The sequence below is a fragment of the Penicillium argentinense genome (genome assembly GCF_028826775.1).
Source record: "Penicillium argentinense strain IBT 30761 chromosome Unknown utg000005l_segment0_segment0, whole genome shotgun sequence".
In the NCBI taxonomy this organism is placed as follows: domain Eukaryota; kingdom Fungi; phylum Ascomycota; class Eurotiomycetes; order Eurotiales; family Aspergillaceae; genus Penicillium; species Penicillium argentinense.
The window spans coordinates 1,399,787-1,427,080 of record NW_026622664.1 but is presented as its reverse complement, the minus strand read 5'-3'; the positions used below and the strand labels follow the sequence as shown (position 1 = coordinate 1,427,080).

The 27,294-nt window shown below is 51.2% G+C and overlaps 11 protein-coding genes across 11 annotated transcripts; 6 read left to right on the top strand and 5 right to left on the bottom strand.

Moving 5' to 3' along the window:
* Positions 1–543: 543 nt before the first annotated feature.
* N7532_005327 (putative oxidoreductase, 2OG-Fe(II) oxygenase family) lies at positions 544–1,689 on the top strand (the record flags this gene model as incomplete). Its single annotated transcript, XM_056617821.1, has 2 exons — positions 544–927; positions 982–1,689. The coding sequence occupies 2 exons, from the start codon at positions 544–546 to the stop codon at positions 1,687–1,689; spliced, it is 1,092 nt and encodes a 363-aa protein (XP_056473980.1).
* Positions 1,690–5,194: 3,505 nt separating this feature from the next.
* N7532_005326 (uncharacterized protein) lies at positions 5,195–6,401 on the bottom strand (the record flags this gene model as incomplete). Its single annotated transcript, XM_056617820.1, has 3 exons — positions 5,195–5,288; positions 5,345–6,130; positions 6,247–6,401. The coding sequence occupies 3 exons, from the start codon at positions 6,399–6,401 to the stop codon at positions 5,195–5,197; spliced, it is 1,035 nt and encodes a 344-aa protein (XP_056473979.1).
* Positions 6,402–10,622: 4,221 nt separating this feature from the next.
* N7532_005325 (GMF family protein) lies at positions 10,623–11,357 on the bottom strand (the record flags this gene model as incomplete). The annotated part of the gene is made up of 4 exons (XM_056617819.1): positions 10,623–10,814; positions 10,883–11,013; positions 11,133–11,232; positions 11,355–11,357. The coding sequence occupies 4 exons, from the start codon at positions 11,355–11,357 to the stop codon at positions 10,623–10,625; spliced, it is 426 nt and encodes a 141-aa protein (XP_056473978.1).
* Positions 11,358–11,596: 239 nt separating this feature from the next.
* Positions 11,597–12,728, top strand: N7532_005324 (flavin adenine dinucleotide pyrophosphatase; the record flags this gene model as incomplete). The annotated part of the gene is made up of 3 exons (XM_056617818.1): positions 11,597–11,809; positions 11,870–12,036; positions 12,095–12,728. 3 exons carry the CDS (start codon positions 11,597–11,599, stop codon positions 12,726–12,728), a joined length of 1,014 nt encoding a protein of 337 aa, XP_056473977.1.
* A 1,706-nt stretch (positions 12,729–14,434) lies between these two features.
* On the bottom strand, positions 14,435–15,493 carry N7532_005323 (Ras family protein; the record flags this gene model as incomplete). Its single annotated transcript, XM_056617817.1, has 4 exons — positions 14,435–14,673; positions 14,750–15,025; positions 15,094–15,208; positions 15,482–15,493. 4 exons carry the CDS (start codon positions 15,491–15,493, stop codon positions 14,435–14,437), a joined length of 642 nt encoding a protein of 213 aa, XP_056473976.1.
* A 1,381-nt stretch (positions 15,494–16,874) lies between these two features.
* On the bottom strand, positions 16,875–17,066 carry N7532_005322 (uncharacterized protein; the record flags this gene model as incomplete). Its single annotated transcript, XM_056617816.1, has 1 exon — positions 16,875–17,066. One exon carries the CDS (start codon positions 17,064–17,066, stop codon positions 16,875–16,877), a length of 192 nt encoding a protein of 63 aa, XP_056473975.1.
* Positions 17,067–17,782: 716 nt separating this feature from the next.
* Positions 17,783–18,109, top strand: N7532_005321 (uncharacterized protein; the record flags this gene model as incomplete). Its single annotated transcript, XM_056617815.1, has 1 exon — positions 17,783–18,109. The coding sequence occupies one exon, from the start codon at positions 17,783–17,785 to the stop codon at positions 18,107–18,109; it is 327 nt and encodes a 108-aa protein (XP_056473974.1).
* A 556-nt stretch (positions 18,110–18,665) lies between these two features.
* N7532_005320 (SDR family oxidoreductase) lies at positions 18,666–19,783 on the bottom strand (the record flags this gene model as incomplete). Its single annotated transcript, XM_056617814.1, has 4 exons — positions 18,666–18,698; positions 18,756–18,864; positions 18,928–19,293; positions 19,347–19,783. 4 exons carry the CDS (start codon positions 19,781–19,783, stop codon positions 18,666–18,668), a joined length of 945 nt encoding a protein of 314 aa, XP_056473973.1.
* A 439-nt stretch (positions 19,784–20,222) lies between these two features.
* Positions 20,223–21,377, top strand: N7532_005319 (uncharacterized protein; the record flags this gene model as incomplete). Its single annotated transcript, XM_056617813.1, has 1 exon — positions 20,223–21,377. One exon carries the CDS (start codon positions 20,223–20,225, stop codon positions 21,375–21,377), a length of 1,155 nt encoding a protein of 384 aa, XP_056473972.1.
* A 2,467-nt stretch (positions 21,378–23,844) lies between these two features.
* Positions 23,845–24,862, top strand: N7532_005318 (glycoside hydrolase family 43 protein; the record flags this gene model as incomplete). The annotated part of the gene is made up of 2 exons (XM_056617812.1): positions 23,845–24,135; positions 24,191–24,862. 2 exons carry the CDS (start codon positions 23,845–23,847, stop codon positions 24,860–24,862), a joined length of 963 nt encoding a protein of 320 aa, XP_056473971.1.
* Positions 24,863–26,765: 1,903 nt separating this feature from the next.
* N7532_005317 (RibD family protein) lies at positions 26,766–27,086 on the top strand (the record flags this gene model as incomplete). Its single annotated transcript, XM_056617811.1, has 1 exon — positions 26,766–27,086. The coding sequence occupies one exon, from the start codon at positions 26,766–26,768 to the stop codon at positions 27,084–27,086; it is 321 nt and encodes a 106-aa protein (XP_056473970.1).
* Positions 27,087–27,294: the final 208 nt, after the last annotated feature.

The following is a 27,294-nucleotide window of genomic DNA, read 5'->3' as shown; positions in this document are numbered from 1 at the left end:
GGATTTCACTGCGCCAGCGTGGTTGAGCATTCAGCGGAGGCTGCGGGGTATGCCATCTCACCGGGGGGGCTGGCTCCACTGTGGTTGCGCCCTATGTGATACGAGGCTATCATGTATTATTGCAACAATCCAGCCAGTTTACTATCCTGGGTTTTACATTAACATTCGATGGTCCTTGGTTTCACATGGGTCGCCTAGCCGCCATCTTGAAATCACATATATATCGTCTCTTGTTCTGGAAACGTCCAGCATGGGCGTCCAAAACAAGTATACCAGTTCAGTATTCGACGAAACCTCAGTGTTACTTCACAACCAACAGGCCTGACACTAATCAAACACTTACCCCGTCAGCTCGGAAGATACTTCAGAGTTTGTGTCCGATCCCAGAACCACAGTTGCGAGTGTCCCTCGGCTCACGAGCCTTCCCCGCATTATGATCAACTGGAAGTATCGCCACATAAACGGCGTCAACGTACTGGATCGAAACAAAAATATCCAATTTTTTACAAGTGTCGGATCTGAGACGTTTAACCTACCGAAACCATGACACAGAAACTCAACACTGAAAACATCGAGGACAACTTCCCCAGCCTGCCTCCCTTCCCGGACAACGTCTCCACAGCACCCCTGCTCCGGCTATCGCTTGGAAAGCTGCTAGCCGGCGAGACAGCAGAGTATGAGCGACTCTTCCAAGCCTCAGTCGACATTGGATTCTTTTACCTGGATCTTCAAGACTCGGAACATGGAAACTCTCTCCTCAGTGATGCAGATGATCTCTTCCAGATTGGGGAGAGGTTATTCGAGCTGCCCCTTGAAGAGAAGATGCGATATGACTTTAGTGCGCAGAACTCATACTTTGGGTATAAAGGCCAGGGAGTTGCGGTTGTTGACAAGAGCGGGAACTTGGATCGAAATGAGTTCTACAACGTGAGTTGCATCTTGAATATACCACGGAGCACCGAGTTCTGAACAAATGGTTAGGTATCCAAAGATGATACCCTGGGAATATCCGACCGGCTCCCAGCCCCAGACGTCTTACACAACAATCGGGAAAAGCTAAGATCGTTTATAAACGGCTCACATGCAATCGTCACCCTCATACTCCAAGTCCTGAACGACAAACTCGCCCTGCCGAAAGATACTCTCACCAACATGCACCGAAGACAAGCGATAAGCGGCGACCAAGTCCGCTTCATAAAAGCACCTCCGCAACCAATAGATGACAGGCGCACCGCGCTGGGCCAACATACTGACTTCGGCAGCGTGACAGTCCTCTTCAATCGACTCGGCGGACTGCAGGTGCTCCCACCTGGCGCCGAGGCGGAATGGGTATATGTGCGGCCATTACCAGGACACGCGATTATTAATCTTGGCGATGCGATGGTCAAGTTCACGAACGGATTATTCCGATCGAATATTCATCGCGTTGCTGCTCCGCCTGGTATCCAGGGTGACTCGACACGGTATAGTCTTGTGTACTTTGCGCGGCCGGAGGATGACGTTATGTTGAGACGACTTGATGGGTCGAATCTTATTCCGCCGATTGAGGATGGTCAGGTTGAGGAGGAGATTAATAGTAAGGATTGGATTATTCGGCGGGCGCTGGGACGACGTGTGGACTTGGTTAAGGATATTGATTATGAGAAGTCGGCTGGGACGGAACAGATGAGTAGGAGGATTAAGGTGTAGCAGCTGTGAGTTGTGTTAATCTGACTTGCAATTTGGAGGATCTAGCATTAACGTATGTAGAATTTGCGTCTTGACACCTGGAAGATCATGTAATTAGTGTGTTCTAGGATAGGCTACATTAGGCTCAATCAATCGTCTGATGTGAGTCGATATATATTGCCAATATAGACCACTGTCATATGAATGTCCCAAACTTCGGCCCAATCCAAATGATGGGTCGAAAGATTAGTCGTCTATTAAATGAGATTATGGTTAACTGACTCAAATACATGATTGTACTGTACACAAATGGCCACTTACGAGAGCAAACGGTCAGAACCACCCGTGGATCACAATGATTCATGAGATTCTCCCAAACTAGACCACTTGACTCAACAATTCCTCAGCAGCTTTTCTTCAACCCCCGAACAAAGCGCAAAGAAAGTTACCCCCACACCTCCCGGATATTTCTCCCGAATCATAATCCAAACACACTTCCCGAATCTCCGCCCGCATCGATCACCACCAAAATAGTAGCAACCGTTAGGATCCACCCGTCAACCCCATCATCCTCTTCACCACCACCTTGGACAGACCTGTCAACACACCTCACAGCATCAGACTCTCTCCAGCCCCTGGAGCGCCAAACCTTAAAATAAATTGAAAATGACCATCCCCTGTGAACTGGCGGTTGAAACTAGGTCAAACTCGACAGCCTCGATAATTTGACCCGACAATCTGGTCGAGACAGGTGCGTGGAGTCCAGCCCCATCCCTCCCCCCTGCCTCCCTGCCTCCGTGAAAACTTTGAAGTTTGCCCAAACAAATACTCCCTCGGAACATACGCAAACAATCCACCAGTACGAACGAGACCAGAACAGACCAGACCACTGATCTTCGTGGCAACGCCCACCTGAGCAGAACGCCCTGGTCTGGCATACGTAGCCGGGCCCTCCCCGGTGGAAACTCTCGGGGAGAAGACGGATGCGCATCCCAGTGGATACCGAGAGACCGGGATTTGATGTGCCAAGTGTTGGAAGTGGTAGGTCGTCGGGCGTCGAAGAACAGGGGTGTCATCTGGTATGTGGCTTGTTTTTGGACTTGGGTGGTTTCGCTGGATCTCCCTAGATATTTGACATTACATACACTGTAACCCTACTGAAGGGTATACCGCGACGGTCTCGATGCGTGTCTGCCTGCTGCGGGTGCAGGCATGTTCCTTCCGTCTTCCATCCCATCTTCTATCCAATTGCTCAGAATACATCTCGGGGCAACGGAGAGAAAGTACGTGCATCAATACCACACTCCAGTACGCTCCGACTATTCCTGCCCAAATAATAAAGCGTGGCGATCTGATCCATCCGTGAATACTGAGGGACATTTTGGTTTCGGCCGGTGGAGTACGCAAGGTCTGCGCGGATGTGGTTAGGGTGACCGTTGGACCCATCATGGATCCCCCTTCATCTTCCACTTCAAGTTCTTCTGCTTCGACTCCATCTGTAAATGTCACTCATTGACATTCCGCACCAACCGGATGTCGATGGGAACCCCAACGGTCCGGACCCGACTCCCCCTTGCTGCGACTTGACGCGGCGCCACCCTTGTTGGTGACCCGAGCCTATTCTACTCTATTCTTCCGCGTATCCATCAAACATACACCCATGTACAAGATGTACAGCAAGGTGGAGGCTGGTAAGAGGAGAAACACTCTGTACAGAGGTTTGTCGGTATGTATGCACAGGTCAAGCACCTCGTACCGACTGCGAGGCAACCCTCGGGTTTGCTGCAGGGACCCTGAAACGCCTTGCGTTCAGGGTTGCCAGTTATTCTAGTTGCAAAGCGGATTCCTTTACACCATAATGAGGCACCGGAGATGCAGAAGTTACATCGTAGACGGAAGGAATGATCTAGCGCATCAATCGGGATCAATGCTAAGTGGTTTATGTATTAGTATGCAAAATACGGTGCGGCCGTGTGTTCGACCAGGCGTGCCAGCACAGCGCCGAGCACGGGCTCAGTTCGAACGAGGGCCTTGCATGCTATCCACGGAAGTAAACTTATCACTCATAATAGGCTATACTGTACCCCCTCTGGATATATTAGATTCAATAATGTTTCGTGTAGCGCCGACCAAATCAACACGGAAACCAAGTCCGTTCTCTCTGCTGCCACATTCGGTGAGGTATCCTCACGTAACAATCCGAAGTAAACTCAGTAATTCGCAGGTTCCCAGCTTTTCTGGACCAGACCCATCTCGCTAACCTCAGAGTGGCTAGATTCGCAGGACTCGGGAATGGCTGAACCCGCTGCCATGGTTGATTCCTCCGAGCCAATGATGTGTCATGTCTATACAACACACAGTACAAACATACAGACACTGACTCGTGCACTGCTGTATTCTGCCAGTGGTTGTCTGTGGCGAGCACACTCCCCACCAACCTCAAATGCCTGGTTTGGGTGACCGCCATCCTGGCTGCGGTTAGAATCTCTGCTAAGTTAACAGAGGTACGATGAGATCAAGGGGCCATGGTCTAATCCCTCCGGCCCGGACCGTGCGCCGGAGTATGATTTCCCGGCCACGTATGGATATCCATACCTTAGTACTAAGTATGGGGACCATGATTCAGCCGTGTTCTCGTGGTATGATCATTCAGGATCGCCAGACACTGGGAATCTCCGCTCCGTATGAACCGTACAACCAAACCCTGAAGAATCAACCGGGATTTTAACCAGTCTCACTGAAGTTGACAGTACGGTACCACAACAGCGCGGGACCCGGTGCAACCCCACAATGACATCGCCGGTGAGAAATTAAATTAACGGCGCGGAGGGCAGGAGTTCGACGCCCGAAGCGGGCACGACGCCGTTGCGGTGGGGGAGGGTGGAACGACAAGCATAGGAGACGGGGTGGACTGCTGTCTCTCCTCAAACACTATTTCGGACTGTGGATGTGACAGACGGGAGAGGATCCATTCTTTAGGTGGTGTCGGGTCTGGACTCTCTAGTTCTGAGCTGGAGTATTGTTTTAGCATGTGGGATTTGTTCCGGCCGAAGAGGTGCTCGTTTTCGTACTCGGCCTTTGTGGACCGAAGCACCCTCTATCTTTCCAAGTGTTGGTATTGGTATACCATTCGCCTTGTTGGGAATATTCACCGGGTATGTACAGGATTTGAGACCGATGAAACCCTCGGAAGCAATGCTGTGGTGCCATCAGATCCGATGTACGCCGGATGTGCGACGACTACTGTACGTTGACTTCAAAAACAGTAACACTGGCGCAGTAAGATTCTGAATATCCACAACCTCGCGGTCCTCGGTCGAGGGGCATCATGACATTGTAAAATGTATCTGTATGTATAGAGGGAGAGTATGAGTATTTGCAAAGAGAGTGGCACATTGTCTGCTATGGTCATGTATGCAACAAAAAATGATCGGGCGAGTCCGAGATCGACTCTAAAGCACGAAACAGAATGTCATGTGGAATTGATATCTTCAACCGGTAGCTCTGCCTGTACAAATGCTCAGGCTCAGTCATTGGTATCTCGCAAAGCCAGAGCCTGTATTTTTGCCTCGACGTTGCGAACGACTTCGGGATCGGGCTCCCGTTTGATTTTCTTGGGCCTGTAAATTACCATTATCAGCAACTGTTCTGAGTAGATCAACTGGGTAGAACATACGGGATTCGTATGGTGGCGGCACATTTCGCCTGTCCGCATTTCGAACACACATTGGCCCCGACATTATACTGGGTCTCACAGACATGGCATATGTAATGCACTCGACGTTGTGGTTTCTTGAACGCCCGCTCCGGCTTGAGTTTCGGCGGCTCGGCATCACCAGGATAGCCGTCCGGATACTTGTCGAGTTTAGGTGGTTCGCGCGGACATTTCTTGCACCGGGTGTGCTTGCACTCGGCACATTCCTTACTACCCTTGACAAAGGTAGTATCGCAAACATGGCAGATACGGCGCACGCGCTGCTTCGCCTCCTTGCGAACCAGATCCTGTCCGCCCGAGCGCGAAGGAATGATGATGGGGGCCGCGGGATTGCCGGTGTACTTGAAGTGCGGCTGAAGAGGCAAGGCGCCGCGCTGACGGGAGCGAATCTCGCCAATCTTGGTCTTGGACAGTTCCTGGTAGCCCTTGTCTTCCTTCTCCTTGGCCTCCGGGAATCGAGGACACTTCTTGCAGCGCGGGTGCTGGCAGTTAACGCAGATCTTCTCAGGACCGAAAGTCGTGTCGCAGCGGTGACAGGTGCGGCGCACGCGCATGCGAATCGGCTTGGTGACGCGGGTCAACTGGACGTCGCCGGCGGGGGCCTTCCACTCGCCGGGGTCGAGGGTCAGGCCGTATTTGGCGAACAGGGCGCGCGCCTTTTCCTGCTGCATGACGCTGTAGTCGGTGAGCATGGAGGGTTGCTCGGGGGCGCCCGTAGACTTGCGGGCGGGCGCAGATGCTGGAGCACTATACAAAATGAAAAAAAAAGTTAGCGATTTGATCTCGGGAAGTATAGCGACTTCGCGACCGGGCGATATTCTGCGCTGACAGGATCGGATCGGTCGCAATTGGAGACAACGTACGCAGACTGGGTGGATGGACCGGCGACATCGGGAAGGGTAGCGAGCGACTGTCGCTTGGAGCCAGAGCGAGGGCGCAAGACGGTTTTCATGCGCTTGATATACTTGGACAACCCCTCGGGCTTGTCCTCGGGGCGACCGGGGTCTTGCGGAGACATGGCGATTGACGTGCGGAACGGAGTGGCACAGGAACGTGAATGTGTCTGGGTAATGGCGATGCTATGCAGATCAAGGTGGGATCACTTCATTCCATTCCTGAATGAGTTCGATATTCAGTGTTCGAGATGGACTGGCAAAAAAGTCGAAGTGGCACTGCGCAGCAGGTTCGGTGAAGAAGAACCAAATTGGCGGGAGCGGTGACTGCAGGAGCCAGCGAGTTGGGAGACCCGGCGCTGAGGGTCTACAGGGAACGCCTGGGGGCGAGTTGTGATGTGTCGAGATGGTCGAAATGAGGGTGAAGAGACAGAGCCGGGGAAGGAGCTAATACTAATAAACGGCGAGCAATACTTGGGTGTATTATTGTACCTCCCATACCTTTTTCCACTTGGTATTTTGGGGAAGTGGAGGCTGGACCCGGGCATATGGAACAGTTTCCAGGAGGGGTATGATACAATACCCTCACGTACAGGAGTGCAGAATCCCGACAGAGAGTGAAAGTTACGAGTTCCGCGGGCTATACGGTATGGTACTGTGGTACACTGTGGGTATGAGTGTATTGGCAGATGGGGCCCCTCTGGAACCATGACTGTATCCGTGCGTGCATTACTCGCCCGGCCGAGACGCCCTTGCCAACTCAGAGACTTTGCACGGTGGATTGCATCTTCTACCGAGAGGGAAGTGAGTAAACATAGCAGTACTTTTCCTACAAGTACAGTGTACAAGTACGGTGTACGTAGCCATCATGATCATTGGAGTACATGAATCATGAACAATGCAGTGGGAACGGCTCTACCCGCCCAGCTCGGCTGCGTTGCCAGAACCAGTTAACCTTGGAACGGACAATAGGAGGTCATGGACCCGCTGGACTTGGGTGATCAAGGTGGACATGGATGGTGGATGGCATCTCGATTTCCCGAGGATCCATTGTCGACGATCGCTGACAAGTGCCATTGTTAGGGGGGTTAATGGTTTTTGTTTCTTTGAAGGATCAGGTCTGCAGAGAACATTGCCCTGGGTTTCCATTGTCTTTCCTGTTTGCGCCGTGGCTTGCAAATGATCTCATACTACGACGGCAAGAGGCGCACCACCACCCAAAGGCAGCATGAAGCCCCGAGGGGCATTTAACTTTGAGCTCTGCTTCACGAGGCGCTGCATCTGCGTACTATCCGATGTTGATGTATGTACTGGTACCAATCCACGGTGTCGGGTGAGTGCTCAGGCAACACCTGCATTACTACACTGTATACACGCCCATGTGAATATTCATTATTTACCATGCCTGGAGACAGTAATCGTTGACATTCGGGGCTTGTGCCGACTCGTACTCGCGAGCTGCACAAACCTGTAATGTCGAACCTACTGACAGGGACAGTGCACCCTACAGAGGGAGAACCAGTCTGTCGGGTGCATACCGCGCCACACAGACTGAAAAAGTCCCCTGAGTGCTCCAGAGGAAAAACAGAAGCAATTCGAAAATGAAATGGACTCGAATAATGCAAATCGCCAACACTTATGTAGACACAAGCGAAACCATGCAGATGCACACTAGACGAGTTCGCGTGAAGCCCAGCCGGGGCGATGATGGGGGGGGGGGGGGTACGGGCACGACTTGGGTCATGAGGAAACGATGGGACGGGATCGATCGTGACTTTGGCGCTACCCATGACGGACGGTCGTACCACAGCAGCACTACTGCACACTAAGGACGCCCACCAGCCGATGATCATTCCATCGGCCACCCATCCCTCGTTGCCCAATAGTTCCACCGAGCTGCCTCAATTGCTGGACACTGCCAGTGGACACTGGACAGATGGTCGGGCCTCGCTCTCGCTTCAGAAGAAAAGTGGGCTCGGGGTCTGGCCTGCAGCGTCGTAGTCCTTCCTCTTGGGGTCGACTCCCCCTCAACTGCACATGAGAACATAACGGTCAGTCGCGTGGCGAGTGAATCACATTCACTCCCACAGAGTGAGATTTCATCTCAAATAGCCGTGTCGTTGAAAATTCTCTGTTCGTAGATGGTTACCCAAGGGTAGGAGGTATAGGAGTGAAGTGCGGAAGTCGATAGCTGCACACCGCCAACCGACCCGGCCCCCTGGAAACTTGGTGTATCTGGCTATTTGTAAGTACCAGCAATGAGGCCTGGCAGGAGGGTTCCTCCGGACGGTCGGGTTTCCCCCTTCGCATCTCGGGGTTTCCAGCGACACAGATCGCCGGGTCCCGTGGGTCTCCGTTTGAGATGCGCTCCTGCGCTCCACTGGGCCTCGTGCCGCTTATTTGTGGCGGGTGAAGCAGCCAAGCCAGCCTTTCGCGGTGGAGAACGGAGCCGTTCGGGGGGAGGGGGTCAGTGTATAGCTGTTCATTTAACTGTACAGAAGTGTGTATTGTATTGTACTACTTGCCCTCTGCTAATATAGTCATCTGTAGGGGATGGCACGATCTGACCGTTACGGCTATCCGGCCATTGTTCTATTGTTCTATTCTTCTATTCTTCCATTGTTTATAGTTTATTATTCATAGTCATTCCGCACCTACCCTAGGGAGAGGTACAAGTGTTATAGTAGTACCATACCTGAAAGGAGTAGTGTATCTCGACGAACTCCTCATCGGCCCGATCTCAGGCCTCGCAGATACGAAGATCAATGGCCATGTCTTCGCAATCGCAGTATCAGCAACGAATAATAGGAAATAACCCCGCCAGCGACTCCTAACACAACCTGATCACACCCTCAAATTCCAATGTCTCCGAGAGTCATTACTTCGAAACTGCACCGGTCGACTTCAGCTCGGTCCCAACTTGGGTATTCCGACTGGATGCGAGATGCGTCGTACTCCAGATTGTAATGTGTTCGTGCGTTGAAACTGGCCCCCAACCGATGAATGTCAGTAATAACATGTCCCGAAGATTTCACAGAGAACCGTTTATGTACCACCGTGTACTCCATACTAGGCAACGTCTGACAAGTAGTTGTCTGAATGTGCCTCGTTCAGCCCTCCGTCATGGCTGCTGCGAGCCATCACGCTGGAACATGGCTTCAGCCACCGCGTAGTTGTCTGCCACCTCGCTCCAAACCAGCATTCGTCATGGACTGACAGGGATTCAGAGATAGAGTGCTCACCACGACCAGGATACTGCATCGCTATTGCACCAGATCCGAAACGCGGCCATTCAGCCAGACCCTATCAAGAGAGTAACCGAGCCTCGACCACCAGGTGTACTAGCATTTATTCGACATCGTGCTTAGGGCACCGGATCCCATCTCCGGCCACGTCCAAGTCTTGCTCTACGCACCTACAATGGAGTGGATGACAGCAGCTGAACCGTCGACCAAACAGCAGGGAGAACTAGAGGGATCTGAGTTTGCGAGGATGCGTGCGTGGGAGAATAGCTGGCGATCCCTGCGATCGAGGACCAATTAATGCGGATTGTCGGTCTCGCATGGGGCCATTGAGTCGGGGCTGTTCGATCGACGTGTTCTGAGTAGGTGAGATCCGGGCGCGCTGGAAGCACGGTCGATCAGCCGCTTTCCCTTTCCTCGGCCTGACACGAAGTCGACATGGACACGATACTCGTCGCGATTCGAGGACTGTTTGTGCGACACTGCCTAGCTGGACCATGACATTGGGCTGGCTGAGTCCAGCAAGTTGAACTACGAATGACGGTGCTATACTCGTCCAGTACCAGTACGGGTACGGGTATCTGGACAAGGCTCTTGACATTACGGGCACCCGGATGGCATCCCGTCAAGGCGATCGCCCTGCAGACAGGACTAGTCTGCGTTTGCATGATCCATGGGGCAAGGGCGCGAGGGCTTCAAGCAAATCAATCCCAAAATAGGATTGGCGGGTCGACCCAATGCCAAACGTAGTAGTAAATCTGCGGCGTCGCCTTTGCAAATCATTGTGATAGACCGCACGCCTGACGACGAGGAGCCGATATAATTTGACGGCAGTTCTAAGCGTAAGCTTGACAGCTTATGCTAATCCGGAATGGAATTGTTCTTCTCCGCGTTTCCCCGCGCGATGATTTCAAATATCAAAAGTCTCTTGTTGACATATCATGGTGGACAGACTCAATGCCTGAAAAAAAACAAAAAAAAAAAGGGTACCCTGCAACGCCTGCTCTATATACGACTCCGGTCGACCAGTTTCATAAGACGCTTGGTCAATCTCTCAACAAGGCCGTCACCCAACCCTTACAATAATAGCTTATGCTCACCTGTTTAGTCGGTGCCGCCCAGCTGGGCTTTGATGGAGGTGATATCCTCCTCCTCATGAACCTCAATCACCCGGTTGACCTCCGCGGTATTACGCATCAGCTCCACGGCGCCAGCGTACATCATGCGCTGTGACGGGTTGCAGTTCACAGGGAGATAGTAAAGCATAACGTAAGGGACGGAGAGACGGCCATCTCCCTAAATCAATCATATCACACCATCAGTATCATTGAAGCCAAGTCAATTGCTGCATGGACACAACGTACCAGTGTCAAGGGATGGCTGAGAAGAATGAACCGCGGTGAGGATTCAGGGAGGTCGTCAGCCAGGTCCTCCATCTTGCTGTAGACTTCGCCATCCTGGGCGCGAATCTCCTGGTTCTTAGCGTCGATGATATCTGAACCGATTGTTAGACTGATATTTCATCACATTGACCGGTAAATGGGACAGTATATCATCCAAGAAAACATTGAAGATATGTCTGGGAAGAGCTTGAGGAGATCACGAGGTTCGTACAGATGATAGCTTGCGGGTCCTTGGCTCGCGAGGTAGTGAGACGGAACTTGCGCAGCTGCTCCTTCGTCTCCGGGGAGAAGGAGTATAGTCGAGAGTCGGTCTGAGATTGTCAGCGTCTATCCTTACGGGCATAATAGGCGTGCGAGCAGCTGGCATGTCAAGCTGCCAGGTCCAGCTGCCGTAGATATGCGCGGGGCAGGGGGGACAAGGGTTGGAGCTCACCATGCTGGCAAATATTAACGAGACGAGAAGAGAAGAAGACAAATGAGCCCTGCTCTGGAGAACTCCGCGACTCAGGAACAACAACCTGCAAACCGGCGCAAGTCAAGGTGGATGCACGAGGAATGCGGGAGGTGATGAAAAATGCGGGCGGAGACTCCCCTCCGCTCCCCCCACTTCACGCTTCCGCTTCCCACGCAGTTCTCCAGCTCTCCCCGGTTTGCTCTCCTAAACATCCCTCCTTCATGCTCAGTCGACTCAATCTACTTAAGCGCCACCTTCCTCTGTCGTTTGGCCCCGCCCGTCCAACTACCCCGGCCCTCTCGACTTCGTCCCTGGCTCCGTGCTCGGCTCCGTTCGCGATGACATCAGCATCTGCTGCCGCCAATTTGAACTTCACCAAGCCGATTCACACGGCTGCGTGCCTCATTATTGGAGATGAGGTGCTTGGGGGGAAGGTATATACCAAGAATTCTTTCAAAGGATCGTAGGGATATGCTAACACATTGTCCTTCCAGACCATCGACACCAACTCCCCGTTCCTGGCCAAATTCTGCTTTGACCTCGGCATCCAGTTGAAGAGGGTAGAGGTCATCCCCGACGATGAAGAGGATATCATCGAAGCGGTTCGCCGCATGAGTGCCCGATACGACTTTGTCGTGACCAGTGGAGGCATTGGACCGACGTACGTATTAGTCTGCCATGATAAACCCACAGCATAGAAACAGCTAACACCACCACAGACACGACGACATCACCTACTCCTCCATAGCCAAAGCCTTCGGCCTAAAACTTCAACTCCATCAAGCCGCATTTGAACGCATGAAGCGTCTCTCTCGCCCACATCCCATGCAACCCAACTTCGACTGGGACACCCCCTCCCCCGGCCTAACCGCCAAGCTCCGCATGGTCGAGATGCCCTTCGACGAGAACATCCCAGCCGAGAACCAGGCCCTTTTTGTGGCAGAGGACATGTGGGTGCCCATCTCCGTCGTGAACGGCAACGTCCACATCCTCCCCGGCGTCCCCCGTCTCTTCGAGCGCCTCCTGCAACACCTGAAGCCCTTCATTGTCCACCGTCTCTCCGATCCCGAGGGCAAGGGTACCTTCCGTTTCCTGTTTAGCACGCCCCTACCTGAGAGTGCAGTCGCCCCATTCTTGACTGAGCTTGCGGCTAAGGTCGAGCCGAAAGGGGTTAAGGTTGGTTCTTATCCTCGTTGGGGCAAGAAGCGGAATACCGTTACCTTGGTCGGTGCGGATAAGGCTTATCTTGAATCGTTGGTTGCGGAAGTTGAGGCTGGTGTGCAGGGGAAGTATGTTACCAAGGAGGATGAGATGGATCTGCCGGATGACAAGGAGCATATCTACAGTCAGTAGAGGATTTGTATCATACGATTGGTGAGGCATTTAGCAGATAGAAATGATTCTTTACGAGTTACAACATATTTCTGACTAGAGCAATCTTTCTTTCCCACGAGTGTCTATGTCCTATGGGCCCTTGATGGTATTCTCGGTGAGGACCTTGCGAGCATTGATTGTATCATTGCAGGTTTATAAAGTTGGAGAGTTGAACTGTGAGCAGGTCAACTGTGGTTATATCTACAGTTCCGTGAGTTGCACTGTATAAAATGGGTACTTCATCCTAACAAGTACTAGTAGATCTGCTATAAGGCGGAATGGGCAAAAAGGGAATACTATCAAATCGCTTATACCTAGGGTAAAACAAATGACTAAGAGTAAGTTGTGTTCCACAAGCAGAATACACTTTTCAAAAGACTGTCCTAGCAACGATGGGCATCAGATAAGTTGGAAGAAAGAAGATTCTTCTTTCACCGTTGAACGGAAAGAGGTTATTTCTACTAATACCTCATACTGTTTGATTACATATGAGGATCCAAGGCAGAGAAACATGATACTAATTGTGGGCTCATATATGGAAAGTTGAGCTACATTATGGAAGCGAGTGACAAAGTGTTAAGTCTTGAAATATCAAATTAGGTTGAATTAAAGGCAATAAAGGGTCGTCTAAGATGCAAATTGATGTTTCTTAGTAAGTTTGGTTCAATAGGAGGATTCTTTTCCCACAGCCATTAGTGTTTCGGATGAGGCTTCAATGATCCATGGACGTCGCTTTGATGTAACGATTTTGTCAGTTTAGACAATCTTATCAAACTTTAATCATTTCTCAAGGTTGGTGGAAACTTCAATGAGAACATTATCAGCGGAAGGTGGTGATCGCTGAACAACTCTACATTGTACAATATTGATATCTTCCAACGGAATGCACGAGCACCTTCGCTCACTCTCACATTGAGACCGTGCTATAATACTGAATGAATTGATATGTTCATATGTTCGAACACCCATGGATGGTCTGGACAAATGAATCTTCACACCTAGCCGGATGGCCGGCAAATCCAGATCGTCAATCGATAACCTCGACGAAATCTTCCATGATCATATCATGCGAGGAAACAACATATGCAAGACCAGCTGATCGTTGGGAAAACCCCCAGGAAGATATATTGACAGCCATGTCGTCTCGACCCCGAGACAGACAAGATGATAGACAAATAGATGGTTTGACCAGGAGACAATTCTTTCGCGTAAAACAAGACATGTAAAAATTAAGAAAATCGAACCGCAGACGGAAACAAAATAAACAAAAGGGGAATCAAAATGTTCGTGAGACGAGGTTAGCGTCAAGATGTCGGGCTGTCGTCGCGCAGAAGGCCTGAACGAACTTGGATCTGGCAAACAACAAGTACACCTTTTTTTTTTTTTTTTGAACTCTTTCGTTTTGTGTTGTTGTGTTTCTTCCCTTCCCGCGCCGTAAAAAAATAAAATAAAAAAATCCAGTTTCGTTCCCGCTCCAGCACATAGCAATCCTCGAAACGTGGATGCATTATATCAAGAGCACCCTGTAGGACATCCACATCCCAGTAGAAATCCCACACATTTCCCACAATTCCCTATTACCCATTCATTTGTAACTCGTTCGGATGTAGGTTTCCGCACTGAATGGACTGCCGCATCGTATTTGGAGGAGGTGTTCAGTGGCCCATTATTGGTTGAGGGCGACTTTACATAATAACGCACTTGGAGCAGCAGCCGGCGCCCTCACCGGGCTCACTGACATCCATCTTGCCCTCGGGGGCGCGAGAGCCGAAAGCACCCGAGCCGGAGGGGTAGGAGGCCATATCCTTGTTGTAACGGCGGATTTCGCGGACGAGATCGTAGAAGGCGTTCTCGACGTTGATGCGGGACTTGGCGGAGGTCTCAATGAACTTGCAGCCGAACTGTCGGGCCAGAGCCTCACCCTCTGTTTCGTATTAGTTTCTTTCCTCCAAGTCCGGGGAGAGCAAAGGAGAGAAAAAAAAAAAAAAAAAAAAACGCACCTTGCTCCGAGACGACACGCTCCTTATCGAGATCGCACTTGTTGCCGACAACGATGATGGGGAAGTAGTCCTTATCCTTGACGCGCAGGATCTGCTGTTGGAAGGTCATGATTTCTTCGAATGATTGGCGCGAGGTGATGGAGTAGATGAGCAGGAAACCCTCGCCGGTGCGCATGTACTGTTCTCGCATCGCCGAGTACTCCTCCTGACCGGCCGTATCGAGGACGTCGAGCAGGGCAACCTCATCGTCAACGACACACTGCTTGCGGTAGGAGTCTGTTGAGATTCGAGAGGACGATGTGAGTGATTGGAGCCTCCTCTGCGGCAGGGATGGTGTGGCTCACCTTCAATTGTTGGGTCGTACTCGTCAACAAAGTGGCTCTGGATCAGCTGGATGGTCAAGCATGATTTACCGACACCACCACCACCGACGACGACCAGCTTGTACTCTCGTAGGAACTGTTTTGCGGAGACGCGCGCCAGTTAGCCATTGGCCTCCTCCTTGGGAGTTTCGCATGAGACGGAAGGTTCCGCTGGATCGAACCAGGCAGGATATGAACAGGCAGGGTATGACGATGACAATTTGGGGCAGGACCGAGCAATAGTACGGTGACGGGATTTGCGTTCGCGTTTTGCGTTGAGCATTCGCGCCTGCGCCTGCGCCGGCATAGGCACAAGGACAGAGGCAAAAAGAAGCGACGAGACGGAGACGGCGCAGGGGGTCGAGCTCACCTTGGAGGCCATGATCGAAATGTGAAGCGAACGGCAGGGGTCGCTGGGAGGTAATCAGGGACTCGGGGGAGTCGCAATGGGAAAGGCGGGAGAAGGGAGGAAATCAGGAGGTTGTCGAAGGGAAGCGCTGTTTTGCTGTGAGCTCGGGTTCGGTGGGCCCTCTTCACGCGGGGCTCGGTTGGCCTCCTACCTTCGGGTCGGGCAATGGGGTGGACAGGGCGAAAGAGGGAGAGAGTATTCGAGAAGGACCTGACTTGGACGAACAGAAAGTAAAAAAAAAAAAAAAAAAAAAAAATTCAAGAAGAAAAGACGAAAAGCAGGGGGCCGGGGGCCAGTCACCGTTCAGGAGAACACCGCGAGCAGGGCGACGAGCGTGATTGGGCGACGAAAAGGGGAGGACGAGGACGCAATTCGAGTTCATCTATTTTATCGACTTCGAATTCATCTATTGCGGATTCCCCCAGGCCAGTCCCAGTGCTGGCGAGCCATCCGATTCCGATTCCAGCGGCACCTACCTACGACTACCAACGTCACTACTCCTCCTACACCCCGTTACTTCCACTCCTTGGCTGGACTCTCCTTTTCAGTATCAAGGTTCAACTTTGGTACGCTACTCGGCCTTGCGCCCGGTCTTGATGCCTCGGACCAGCTAGCCTAGCAACAAACAGCAGACGCCGCCACGATGGTCCATCAATCATCCAGAGACAACAACGCGGAAGACAACGATCAGTGCCAACTATCACTGACACCTGCATCCTTCATCCACTCATCCGCAGCTCGAATCCAGTCCCCTCCAGACCCGAGTGGATCGGCTGGTGGGGAGGATGGGTCCTCGCTGTTAGGCGCTTTAGAGTATCCGGGTTAGTTCGTCGCCTAGCGCCGTGATGCTGTGACTGGCGCAAATCGGCCTGTCAATTGATCGAGAAATCTACCTGGCGAGGTGCATCCTAGCTCGATGTACGAACAGGTGTATACCTTAGGATAAGGTGGAGTATTGCCGATGGAAAACAGCGACCTTGGCCTGGTCAATTCTACTGTTCAATCCTACAGCAATGAATGTTCTGCAAGGGCATCGGGCACCAACCGCGACACCGCATCTTCCAGAGGGCGTACCGATCTTGGCTTTCCTTTGCACCTGGATGGCTTGCAGGAGAGGTCCGCCATGCAGCTAGATTGCATCATCCCGTCGCCGTCAATTCATGTATCAACACTGACCCACATACCTCAGTGGCTTTGTTTTCTTTCTTCTCTTCGTCTTTTTGCCTTCGCTCTTTCGGCTACAGAGGACCCCGTCTCCCTCCGAAGCACGGTGATCGCCCATCGCCCATGACGGGTCACGCCGTCGTTGACATATGCAATACCTGCAGCTCGGGCAAATCCACGCCCTCCCCGGCTATTTAAACCCCGTCAAAGTGCGACCGCCCTCTGCGTCCGCGGGATCGAACCCGTCCATGCGGGACCGGGCATCGACATGGGCTCCCCAATGGATCCAGGGTGTCGGGTTCGCTGCGTACAGAGTCACATTGAACGGGCGGATCTGCCATCCTTGGTCCGCAGGAGTAATGATCGTCTGAAACCGGGGCATTTCTTTGCATGTTAGCTGTGAGAGGTATTTGCCATGGGGTCGGCTGATCCCAGGCTGGCTTCTTTGGGTCTTTGGCGGGCGCGATGCCCCTCTCATCCTAGCCTTGTCTGAGAGTTTGTCCATTCGTAAGCCCATTTTCTTGTTTCCAACAATGCTATCATTCTTGGACTTCGACACTTGCATGTAGATTCCGCAATGTCAAGGAGCGATCAAGCTGACGAGAAGCTGACACTATACCCGTAATATATCATTACATAGTGTAGCTCTCGGGTGCTTTAGCCCTACCAACATTAATCCTCCTATTCTCCACAAAACAAAATAGCAACCCGCATATAAATTGACCGAATATGATCAATCGCATACCCGACACACACATCACATCCGCACGGTCGGTGACAGATCAGGCCCTGCAGGTGTCGGAATGCGGCAAGTGGGTGATGCTCGACCCGAGACCCTGTGTTCACAGGCGTTGGAGGCTCGAAAGGGTGAATCATCTGCTAATAGTGTATGTATGTGTATACGATGCGATGAATGAAATGAAAAACGACAACTACAGATATTGGACGCTTCAGACATTCGGGAGTCTGGCAGTCTAAATAACAATCAAGCCCCTATTCCCACAATTCCCCTGCGATCTCTCAACACTACCAGGTACATCGGTACACTTCAGTACCCAGTTGGTAAACGCAAGATCCTCCGATATCTCCGATCTCGCCATGGCTCCACCAGATCTCCAAGTAAATAGTTTATACATCCTCCTCTTTAATCGCAACGACCCACCCCAGCCCAACGACTTCCACTGGGGCCTCTACCTCCACCAGAACCCCGTCAGCGGAGGAACAAAATACCACATCAAGACCGTCGGTCCCGGTTGGATCCCTGACCATGGCACGACGGCCGCCATCATGAAGGAGTTCCTGCTCGTGGGTCTCCTACGTATTGCCGACGTTCCCCGGACCTTCATCCCCATCTCGATCGGATCTTTCGATCGCTCGATGGGGATCTCAATCACTCGGCTCAGACGTGTCGAGTGTGGGTTCTAGATGTTCTCGCGGAGCTCCAACAGCCTTTGGAGGGGGTAACCACCGGGATCCTCGCGTGCAAGGACTTGTCGGCGCTGCAGCAGGAAATTTTCGACTGGGGCAATATGCATGCGATGAGTGCGGCGGCTAATAAACAGCCTCGTCCGATTGGGGACTCGAAGTTGTGCGGGTTGGACTCGTGATTGACCGGAGTGATAAATGAAGATTCCTTTTTTTTTTTTCCTCTTTCTCGCAGTTCTTCCCTTCATCTGATCGTGTAGGATTATACTGAATGTCACACCACATGAAAGAATGTCTGAAAACCTGTAGATGTCGATCATCAATTGATCTGTCACTCTCGGAAAAAGTCCGATTACACTTCGATGTGCTATTATAATCATCTCAGCTGTACGACTTAGCCTCACATGATTCTATGGTTATGCATCCCCGGTGACACAACCACCGATCAACTGCATTCAAGGTGTGCATGTGTAGCTGTGTATCCTGAAGTCATGTTCGACAAAACGCTATCTATTTATCTCTTCCCTAAGTGATATCCGTCCGTGACACCGCAAGCTTATGACTTGCGGTGCATGGTGCCCGCACCGGCCTATATTATCATTAGCTCGGATGAATTCCCGACGCACACGGGTACGAGTCAACAAACCTGGTGGCTGGGGAAGACCAGCGTATCAGCAATGACCACGTTCTCACGTCGGCCAGCGGCAAAGACAACCACCTCCGCAATGTCGTCACCGGTAAGCGGCTCGCAGCCCCTGTGACGCTTCCATCAGCCTTGTTGCGAATAAAGTTGGTCCAATGGAGGTTAGTGAACTCACTTATACACGGCATCGGCCTTGGACTTGTCGCCGTAGAAGCGAACGACAGAGAACTCGGTCTCAACCTGGCCGGGATCGATCTCGATGACACGGATCCGGGTCGCAATCAGTTCCTTCCGCAGTGCCTCGGTGAAGGACTTGACGGCCGCCTTGGTCGCGCAGTAAATACTACCACCGGCGTAGGGCTCGCGGCCGGCAATGCTGCCAATATTAATGATATCACCACGGCCGCCCTCGTCGCGCTTCTTGAAGATCGGCAGAACCGCCTGGGTCATGTTAATCAGACCGGTCACGTTGGTGTCGAACATGACCTTCATATCTTCGGCCGCAATACCGGGAGCCTGGGCAACACCCTTGACCAGACCACTACATAATTCATCAGTTCTCGTTCTGCAACTGAAACGGAGACCATGACTCACGCATTGTTAACCAGAACATCAATCTCCTTGAACTCCGCAGGCAGAGAGGGAACAAAGTTATTGATTTCCTCAGGATTGCTAACATCCAGCTTGACAGGGAGAACCTGCACACCATCACCAACCTCCTCCTTAATCTCCGCAGCAACCTTCTTGAGCGAGTCAATCCGGCGAGCCGTCAAGATAAGCTTCAAGTTCTTTGGCGAGGTGCGCGCAAATTCCTTAGCGGTACTAGCACCGATACCGGACGAGGCGCCGGTAACAAGAATAGTCTTGCCCTCGAGGCGCTTAGCCATTGCTGAGGCCATGGTGCGTCGGACGGATGTAGGTTGGAGGAAAGAAAGCGGGGTCGGGTTTGCGGAGAGGGACGAGACGGGTTGGGGGCTCGTGAGTCGGCGAAGAAGCTGAATTGATCTACCACAGGCTCGCAGATGGATCATGGAGGGATAGGAGTCACGTTTCGGTGCGAATTGCAGAGAATACAAAAGAAGGGCTCCCTCGGCGTGCGGGGATGGCTGGCGTCATATCGGGTTATGTAATCGGCTAATTATTATGGCGTTCGGCTTTCCTCCCGAATTGCACCACTTGACGGTGGAGACCGGACATTTCTATCGCAGATGCGCGGTTGTGTTTGTGAGTGATTGCAATTGCTCGGAGTTGAAAACCCCCGGATCTTTGTTACGGGGTGTCGATCAAAAGCCCATTGAAGTTGAATGATGAAAGACAAGACTGACAAGACAACGACATCAAGCGGCCCAGCAGAATGAAAAATGGCCAACAATGTAATTGTGAAAGAAAGCAGACAATGAGGCCGACAATATTTAAGGCTTGAACACTCCTGTCTACTTCTCATGGAGTAGTAGATATCTCATCGCCGGCATGTCCTTCGAATTGAATATCGACTTTGACCCTGGATGCGAGATACACAATACTTTGAACCTCGGAGACCCTGATAAGGACTTCATCAGGGAATACGATCAGGAGCAGCATCTCCCGGCGGAGCTGTCCTTCGCAAATGACGGACACGGGCGAGACCACGCACAATGCGAACTAAGTGACTCTTCGGGTGAATTCCATTCTGAAAGCGATCGCGAGGAATATTGGGAATATTTAGCCGGACTGAAATTTGACTCCGAATGGGATTCCATCGAGTCCGAATTCCACCGAAGAAGATGCCTGGTAAGAAATGACAATGGTATCCACCATTTCAACTTTTTCGGCATGGGGATCTACACGCACAGCTTAACTCTCCCAGAAGAGTCTCTCGCAATCCTCATGGCTCAGCCCAAAGTCCCCAAGGCCACTTCGAATCTTCGGGTACAGTCCATCATGAACCGTGCCGACCGATACGTTGACCCTGTGATTCTCCACCTTGACGGTCCAAACCGGGATGATCTCATTCGCCTACTTACTTCAGAGGAAGGATCCAGTCTCGAGCAAGCAATGAAAGGCCATGTTTTCAAATATTATACCTCCCATGGAACTTGGTCACTGGAATTTTCGAATAGTCCAGCTGACAGACAGGCTCGTGCTAATCTTGCGAACTGCCTTACCGAAGGGATTCACATTGACGACGGTAGCCTCCATAACTATATTGCTAACCTTGGTATCGGCAACGGATTCTACAGCTCTAGCCATCTCATGTCTTGGAAGCAATGGTTCGCTAACTGCAGAGGACTGACGGCTAAAGGAATCACTAATCAGCGTTCTCGCAAGAAGGTAGACTGGCGACCGAAACGATCTCCACTCAACCAGGTGATGAACATTGCTGCCGAGGGACCCAGCTTTGATGAAGATCGTGTTAATGAAAGACTGGCCCGGATACTGAATAATCTCGAAAACAGACCCGGAAATATGCGTCCAAGCCGACGCAATGCGATTGCTTCCGTTGACTGGCCTCGGGGCACAAAATCGGACTCGTACTACTCCTTTTCACATCGAAGGCCCCCTTCTAATGATAAACAGAGTACTAGTCTGAAGGCAGCTCCTAAGATAGCTTTGAAGTCTCTGCTATGTTGTCTGCGCTGCGGATAGACTCGGTGATCGGCCAAATTGTGGAACCTTGGGCTATGCTTGCTCAGTTTCTGTCCTCGTTTTGTAGGTTTACTCCATCTTCCAGAAACTAAGGAAGATATAGGAAATTGGAGAGAAATCTTAGAAAACCACAAAAACAATTCCTGTTCAACTTGGAGCAAAGGAGCTTAAGCGGCAAAAGATGCTAAATAAAGTACAGGAGATCTCTCAAATAGGACCAGGAATTTCTAGTACTGATTAGCAAGAGCTTGTATGATTAGGAAATCAATGACACAATCACAGCCTCGCTTGCTCCAACTGTCACATCCACCGATTCCTCCAGAACAGCCAATGTAGCGGTCTTGTGAAGATGTGGAACTTCCATTCCAAGTCCATCCGACTCATACGTCCATGTCTACCTGGCACCAATAGAATATATCATTGGCAGATGTGCCTCCCGGGGAGTTCAGTGTCTTAATTCGAACTGACCTGGAACTTTCGGCACATTTATCTTTTTTTGTACCTTGGCAACGCCATCCACGCCAAGGCAACTGCCATCAATGCCACGCGCTTCTCCGTCTCAGCCCGTGAATCCTACTTCCGCTTGTCAACGTACTACCGAAACGCTCCTTTCTTCCTTCACGCGAATTCCAACGATCCGCGTATCAACAAGATCGGAGCCCTCACCGTTATGTATGGACTTTAACAAGGCTGCTGCGTTGCTCCCGCTGCCTGCTGAGAACATCAAGCTGCCAGCTGCAAGCCCCAATGTCCCGGGCGGCAAGTCCTGTATCCGGCAAGATTTTTCAAGGCGCAGTGAGAAAACGCAAAGCTCCCCTCTGTGATTGTTCACACGGGATACACATTTCGAGCAGGACGGAAGTTGTTGATCGCACTGTTTGTCAATCAGGAGGGTGGTTTCGAGTCAGACAGTGGGTCATGGACGTACTATCAGACGTCGCTTTCGGCATAGCGCACAGCCTAGCCCCGGTTTTCCTCTGTACACCATGACTTTTGACAGAATATAGTATCGTAGAGTGTTGTCGACGAGGATAGAAAGTATAAAACTACCTTCAACCGTAGTCGGAAGCAGAATAGGTATAATGTGGACAAACATTCTGGTGGGACTAAGCTTCGCGGGGGCCGAAATGCTGGATGTGGAACGAGCGCCCCTCGGCTTCCATTTGTTAACATCTTCGCCCGTCAGTCCCGGCTGAGTCTCGTTGTTATCCAATAGGTTGCTCTAAGCAGTGGACTCTGTCGACACGGTTTTGAGGGTTGTTTTACTTTTCAGCTCAACAGAGACGTCTCCGCGAAGACGACCCCAGTACCCACTGCATGTCGAAACGGCCCCGGGGCAGTAAACGCCAGTTGCGCATGAGATATAGCGGTCCGCATTTGAAGACGTACGCAAAGACCTCGAAGGTGAATGGGGCTTTGTCGGTACCACGCTAGCAGTTCGTATATGATAGTACTTTTATTTCCGTAAGGCTGCAGATGAGGACTGGGGGATTTCCGATATTGATGGGTGACCAGGGTAGCCGTGTGCGTGATCTTTTCTTCGCTTTCATCCACTGAAAGTTACCGCGTGAATAAGTCAGAACGATGCCAGAAGATACCTATAGATATTCGAGAAATAGTGAAAAGGAAGGAGAATTGGGCGCCGCCATGGCATCGTCGGCCATTTATATATCGGTACCCCCGTGACCAGCGCCAAGACATGCTGTTAGGATCACAGCTGCCCTCGATCTTCGACTACATCACATGCGATCTACCTTACCACATGATCAGCCCAAACACCTCTTGATTTCAGAGACTCACAGCTCGAAATATAATTGCCTTTCCCTGATACGCCTCACGATTGTCGCCCAAATTCTCGATACAACGTCGTCAGCATCCTGAAACCGAAGGTATCATCGAAAAGAAGCACGATGTTGGAGTTTAGGGTATTTTTTTTCGCGGGGGAATTATGCACAGCCTATGAAGCATGGCAAAAGATGCAAGCTCCGCATTCTCACGATCAGACTGCCGAAAGCGAAATCTCCGATTAATTCGGTTTCAGGTGGCAGGCCTGATTATTTGATGGGTAAGCCCTCTAGCCAAGCCACGCCTCCCTATTTTCAATCTACACAGCCCAGCTGATGATGGACAAGGGTTTTCCCACAAGAAGTATTCGTTATGAACGTTCTGATGCGGTCGAGACCGCCGGTACACAACTTGTGCAGAAATCCAGGGCCAATTTCTATCCTCGGTTTAGTGGCTGACGCCGATCGCTCCAGTGGAGAAAGCTGGGGGCTGAAAGTTGCAGCACCAGTCTGGATTTTGGCGAGATCAGAACCCAAGGGGCAATGTCTGATCAGGTTAGTGGAATGCGAGCATGGGATCTGCATGATCGACCCTGAATTATAAAGTCTGCGAGAAATCCCCTGGTCGGGTCAAATAGCCTCAAGTTGCTATCGCGACCATATCCCCCTGATCCCCCGCCACAATGTGCTCGGCACTTCTGCTTACGGCCGTTTCTGTTGTCCTGCTGAATGGAATCTCTGCCGCAGAGTCTACGCGCGCCCTCGACACTGATTTTGCGGACCCGAGTGTTATCCGGACCGACGATGGATACTATGCCTTCGGGACCGCAGGGAACGGAGTGAATGTCCAAGTGGCTACCTCGTCTGATTTCGGATCGTGGGAGCTCCAATCGGGCACCGACGCCATGCCCGGCCCTTTTCCAAGCTGGATTGCTGAAAGCCCTGCTATCTGGGCTCCTGATGTGATTCAGAGAGTAAGCCAAAGGACACTACGCAATATTTGCAGATCTCCCCGCTGATACCGTTCAGGACGATGGAACGTTTGTCATGTACTTTTCTGCTGCTTCGGCCGATGACAATTCCAAGCACTGCATTGGAGCCGCGACCTCCTCCAGCATCACTGGGCCATACACTCCTGGAGACAGTGCCCTAGCCTGTCCTCTCGACCAGGGTGGCGCGATCGATGCCGACGGTTTCAAGGACGGTGACACCTACTACGTCGTCTATAAAATTGATGGCAACAGCCTCAATAACGATGGATCAACCCACCCCACGCCGATCATGCTTCAAGGCCTCAACTCCGATGCTGTCACACCAAATGGCGATCCCATTCAGCTTCTCGATCGCGATGACAACGATGGCCCGCTGATCGAGGCGCCCAGCCTGGTGAACGTGGATGGTACCTACTATCTTTCCTTCTCCTCCAACATGTACGACACCACCAAGTATGATGTGAGCTATGCGACCGCCACGGCCTTGGCTGGACCCTACACTAAGGCCACGGCCCCCAATGCCCCTCTGCTTGTCTCGGGGGATCCGAGCAACGTTGGAAACCTCGCAGGCCCTGGTGGTGCTGATTTCAATGGCGATGGCACTAAGGTTGTTTTCCACGCGTTTGAGAATGGGCAGAATATTGATGATGGCCGTGCGATGTATGTCGCTGACATTAGCTGTGCCAACGGCGTGATCACAGTGCAGTAGAGCTATCTTATTTCGGGTTGATCACTCGGCTTACACATAAGATAACTTTTTCATGTAATCTGGCTGATGGTAACACTGTCGCCTTGGGAATTGATCGGCTCCCGGAGCCCAGTCTGAGTTAGTCCCCCGCGCCGCCCTGAGTTACACCCTGATCAACCCTGATCGACCCTGAGTACTTCCAGAGCACTCTCGGAACAGTCCCGGAGCTGCTCCCTGAGCACCCTGATCGCTCACCCCCGACGCTCCGGCCTCTTAAACTGCACTCTAAGCCATATAACGTAGCTATAGAAATGGCAATAGTCGGCTAAAGCACAATTTAGGTCTAATCGCTGGTTATATGTCTATTTTAAAATTCAGTTCTTAGGAACACTTTCTCTAGGTATTATGTGGCCAGCACGAATAGCCCTTCAATTAGCTACGGTATATCGAGGCTGAGGAGATCTAGGGATTAGTTTGTTTTGTTTCTGATTACATTTGCAGCTAGAACAGAAGCCGATCCTTTGAACACAACTCGTCCTCGGATTTTGAGCCTTCGACAAGCATAAAGACACAAGTACAATCTAAATTATAAATAGCCCCGCTTGTCTCTCATTTATGAGTTTTTAGAACACACCTCTCCTTTAAAAAAAATCCTCTTCCTCCCGATTCCTTCTTCGACAGATCGCTAATAGAAGAACACTAATACTTTGCCACTATAGTAACGCTGAACTATCAAAAATTCTAGTAACCGGTTACAGAAACATCCTAAATATCTTCACACACTAGGCCTAAAAATGACGCCTCTAGGGGACGGAGACAATTCGCGAGCGTCAGGGAAGGATACGAAGTAGACGACTATACCGTAGGAGAACATGATACATAATTAATATCAAAGCCATTAGCCTGATAGAGGACAAGACCTCAGTAATTGTGACAGAATATCTCATCCAAGATCACTAACATAGGTTTAGATCGAACAAAATATCCTTTTCCATTTCCTCCCAGATCTCGGCAAATACGCTAAGAAAATTTGAACAATCCACTATATATCTCAGAGTAATCTGTCGAATACATGAACAAGCCAAGGCGGTGGCAAGGACGCGTTGACTTACAGATCACTCAACTCAAATATATGTGACCGAAAATACATTCAGGTCCATGGATACACAAGGGGCAATGCCTAGAGGCCATTGCATTATGAGATTCGCCTTGGATGCTGCACCGTCAGATGCCATATCACGTGACCTCGATCAGAGAGCGATTGCTTTGCTGCCTCAGGCATATTCACACATCCCACCTTCTAAGCTGCCGCAAAACATCACCTCCCCTACTTCACACTGCACCAGTCGCCTATCATCATCATCGAATAAACAGGCTCGCTCAAAGTTTGAAAGGAAAAGAGAAATTGCAGAATGTCTTTGTCAACACGAGATGCATTGGTATTCCCATGGTCAGATAGGGCTTTCCTTGAGCCTCAGCTCCCGCCTCAGGACGGCTCAGGTCTAGGCCCAGAAATGCCCTTCACGACCCTGACATTTGCAACATCACTCGACTCATCGTTGGCACTTTGTCCGGGTATACGCACTGTACTTTCGGGCCCTCAGTCAAAAGCCATGACTCACTACCTTCGATCTCGGCACGATGGAATTCTCATTGGGGTTGGGACTGCCATTGCAGACGATCCAGGACTCAACTGTCGTATCTCTGGAGTGGGCGGGTATGGGAAAGAGGGAACTGATGGTCAACCCCGACCAATCGTGATTGACCCCAGTGCTCGATGGGATTTCTCCGAGGAAAGCAAGCTGTTCCAGCTTTGCAGGCAAGGTCGTGGTCGAGCGCCTTGGATCATTACTTCGCTCCCCGAGCCTCCCACTGAGAAACGGGCTCTGTTAAGAAAATATGGGGGAAGTTCCTGCAGCTCAAAATGTCGACGCTTGAGAATGGCCAGCATCGGATTGATTGGAGCGACCTTCTCAAGATGCTCCGGGTGAATGGACTACAAAGCGTTATGATTGAAGGCGGGGCCCAAGTCATCAATTCTCTCCTGGAGCCTTCATACATGAACTTGATTGATCGGGTGATTGTGACTATTGCGCCGACTTGGTTGGGACGAGGTGGCGTCGTCGTTTCTCCTGCGAGACGCTTGGACGGGGAAGGAAACGCTATTTCCGCTGCACGCCTCAAGAATGTCAAGTGGTATCCTTTCGGCGAAGATGTTGTTCTTTGCGGGCAAATCAAGGAGTGAGATAGGAAATGCGTGAATATGACACCGTTGATTTGAATGGCTGGCGATCCTCTTGACGGGTGGGCCCGAAGGGCCCGAAAGCATTCACTTCCATGCGGCCCCTTCAGAACGAATACATGTGGGATTAGCGCAGCATTACTGCGAGTCATGTGCAATCCTTCAATTCTATTAAGGGCGCGCTTGAATCGAAGTGGATCTCGCCATCTGG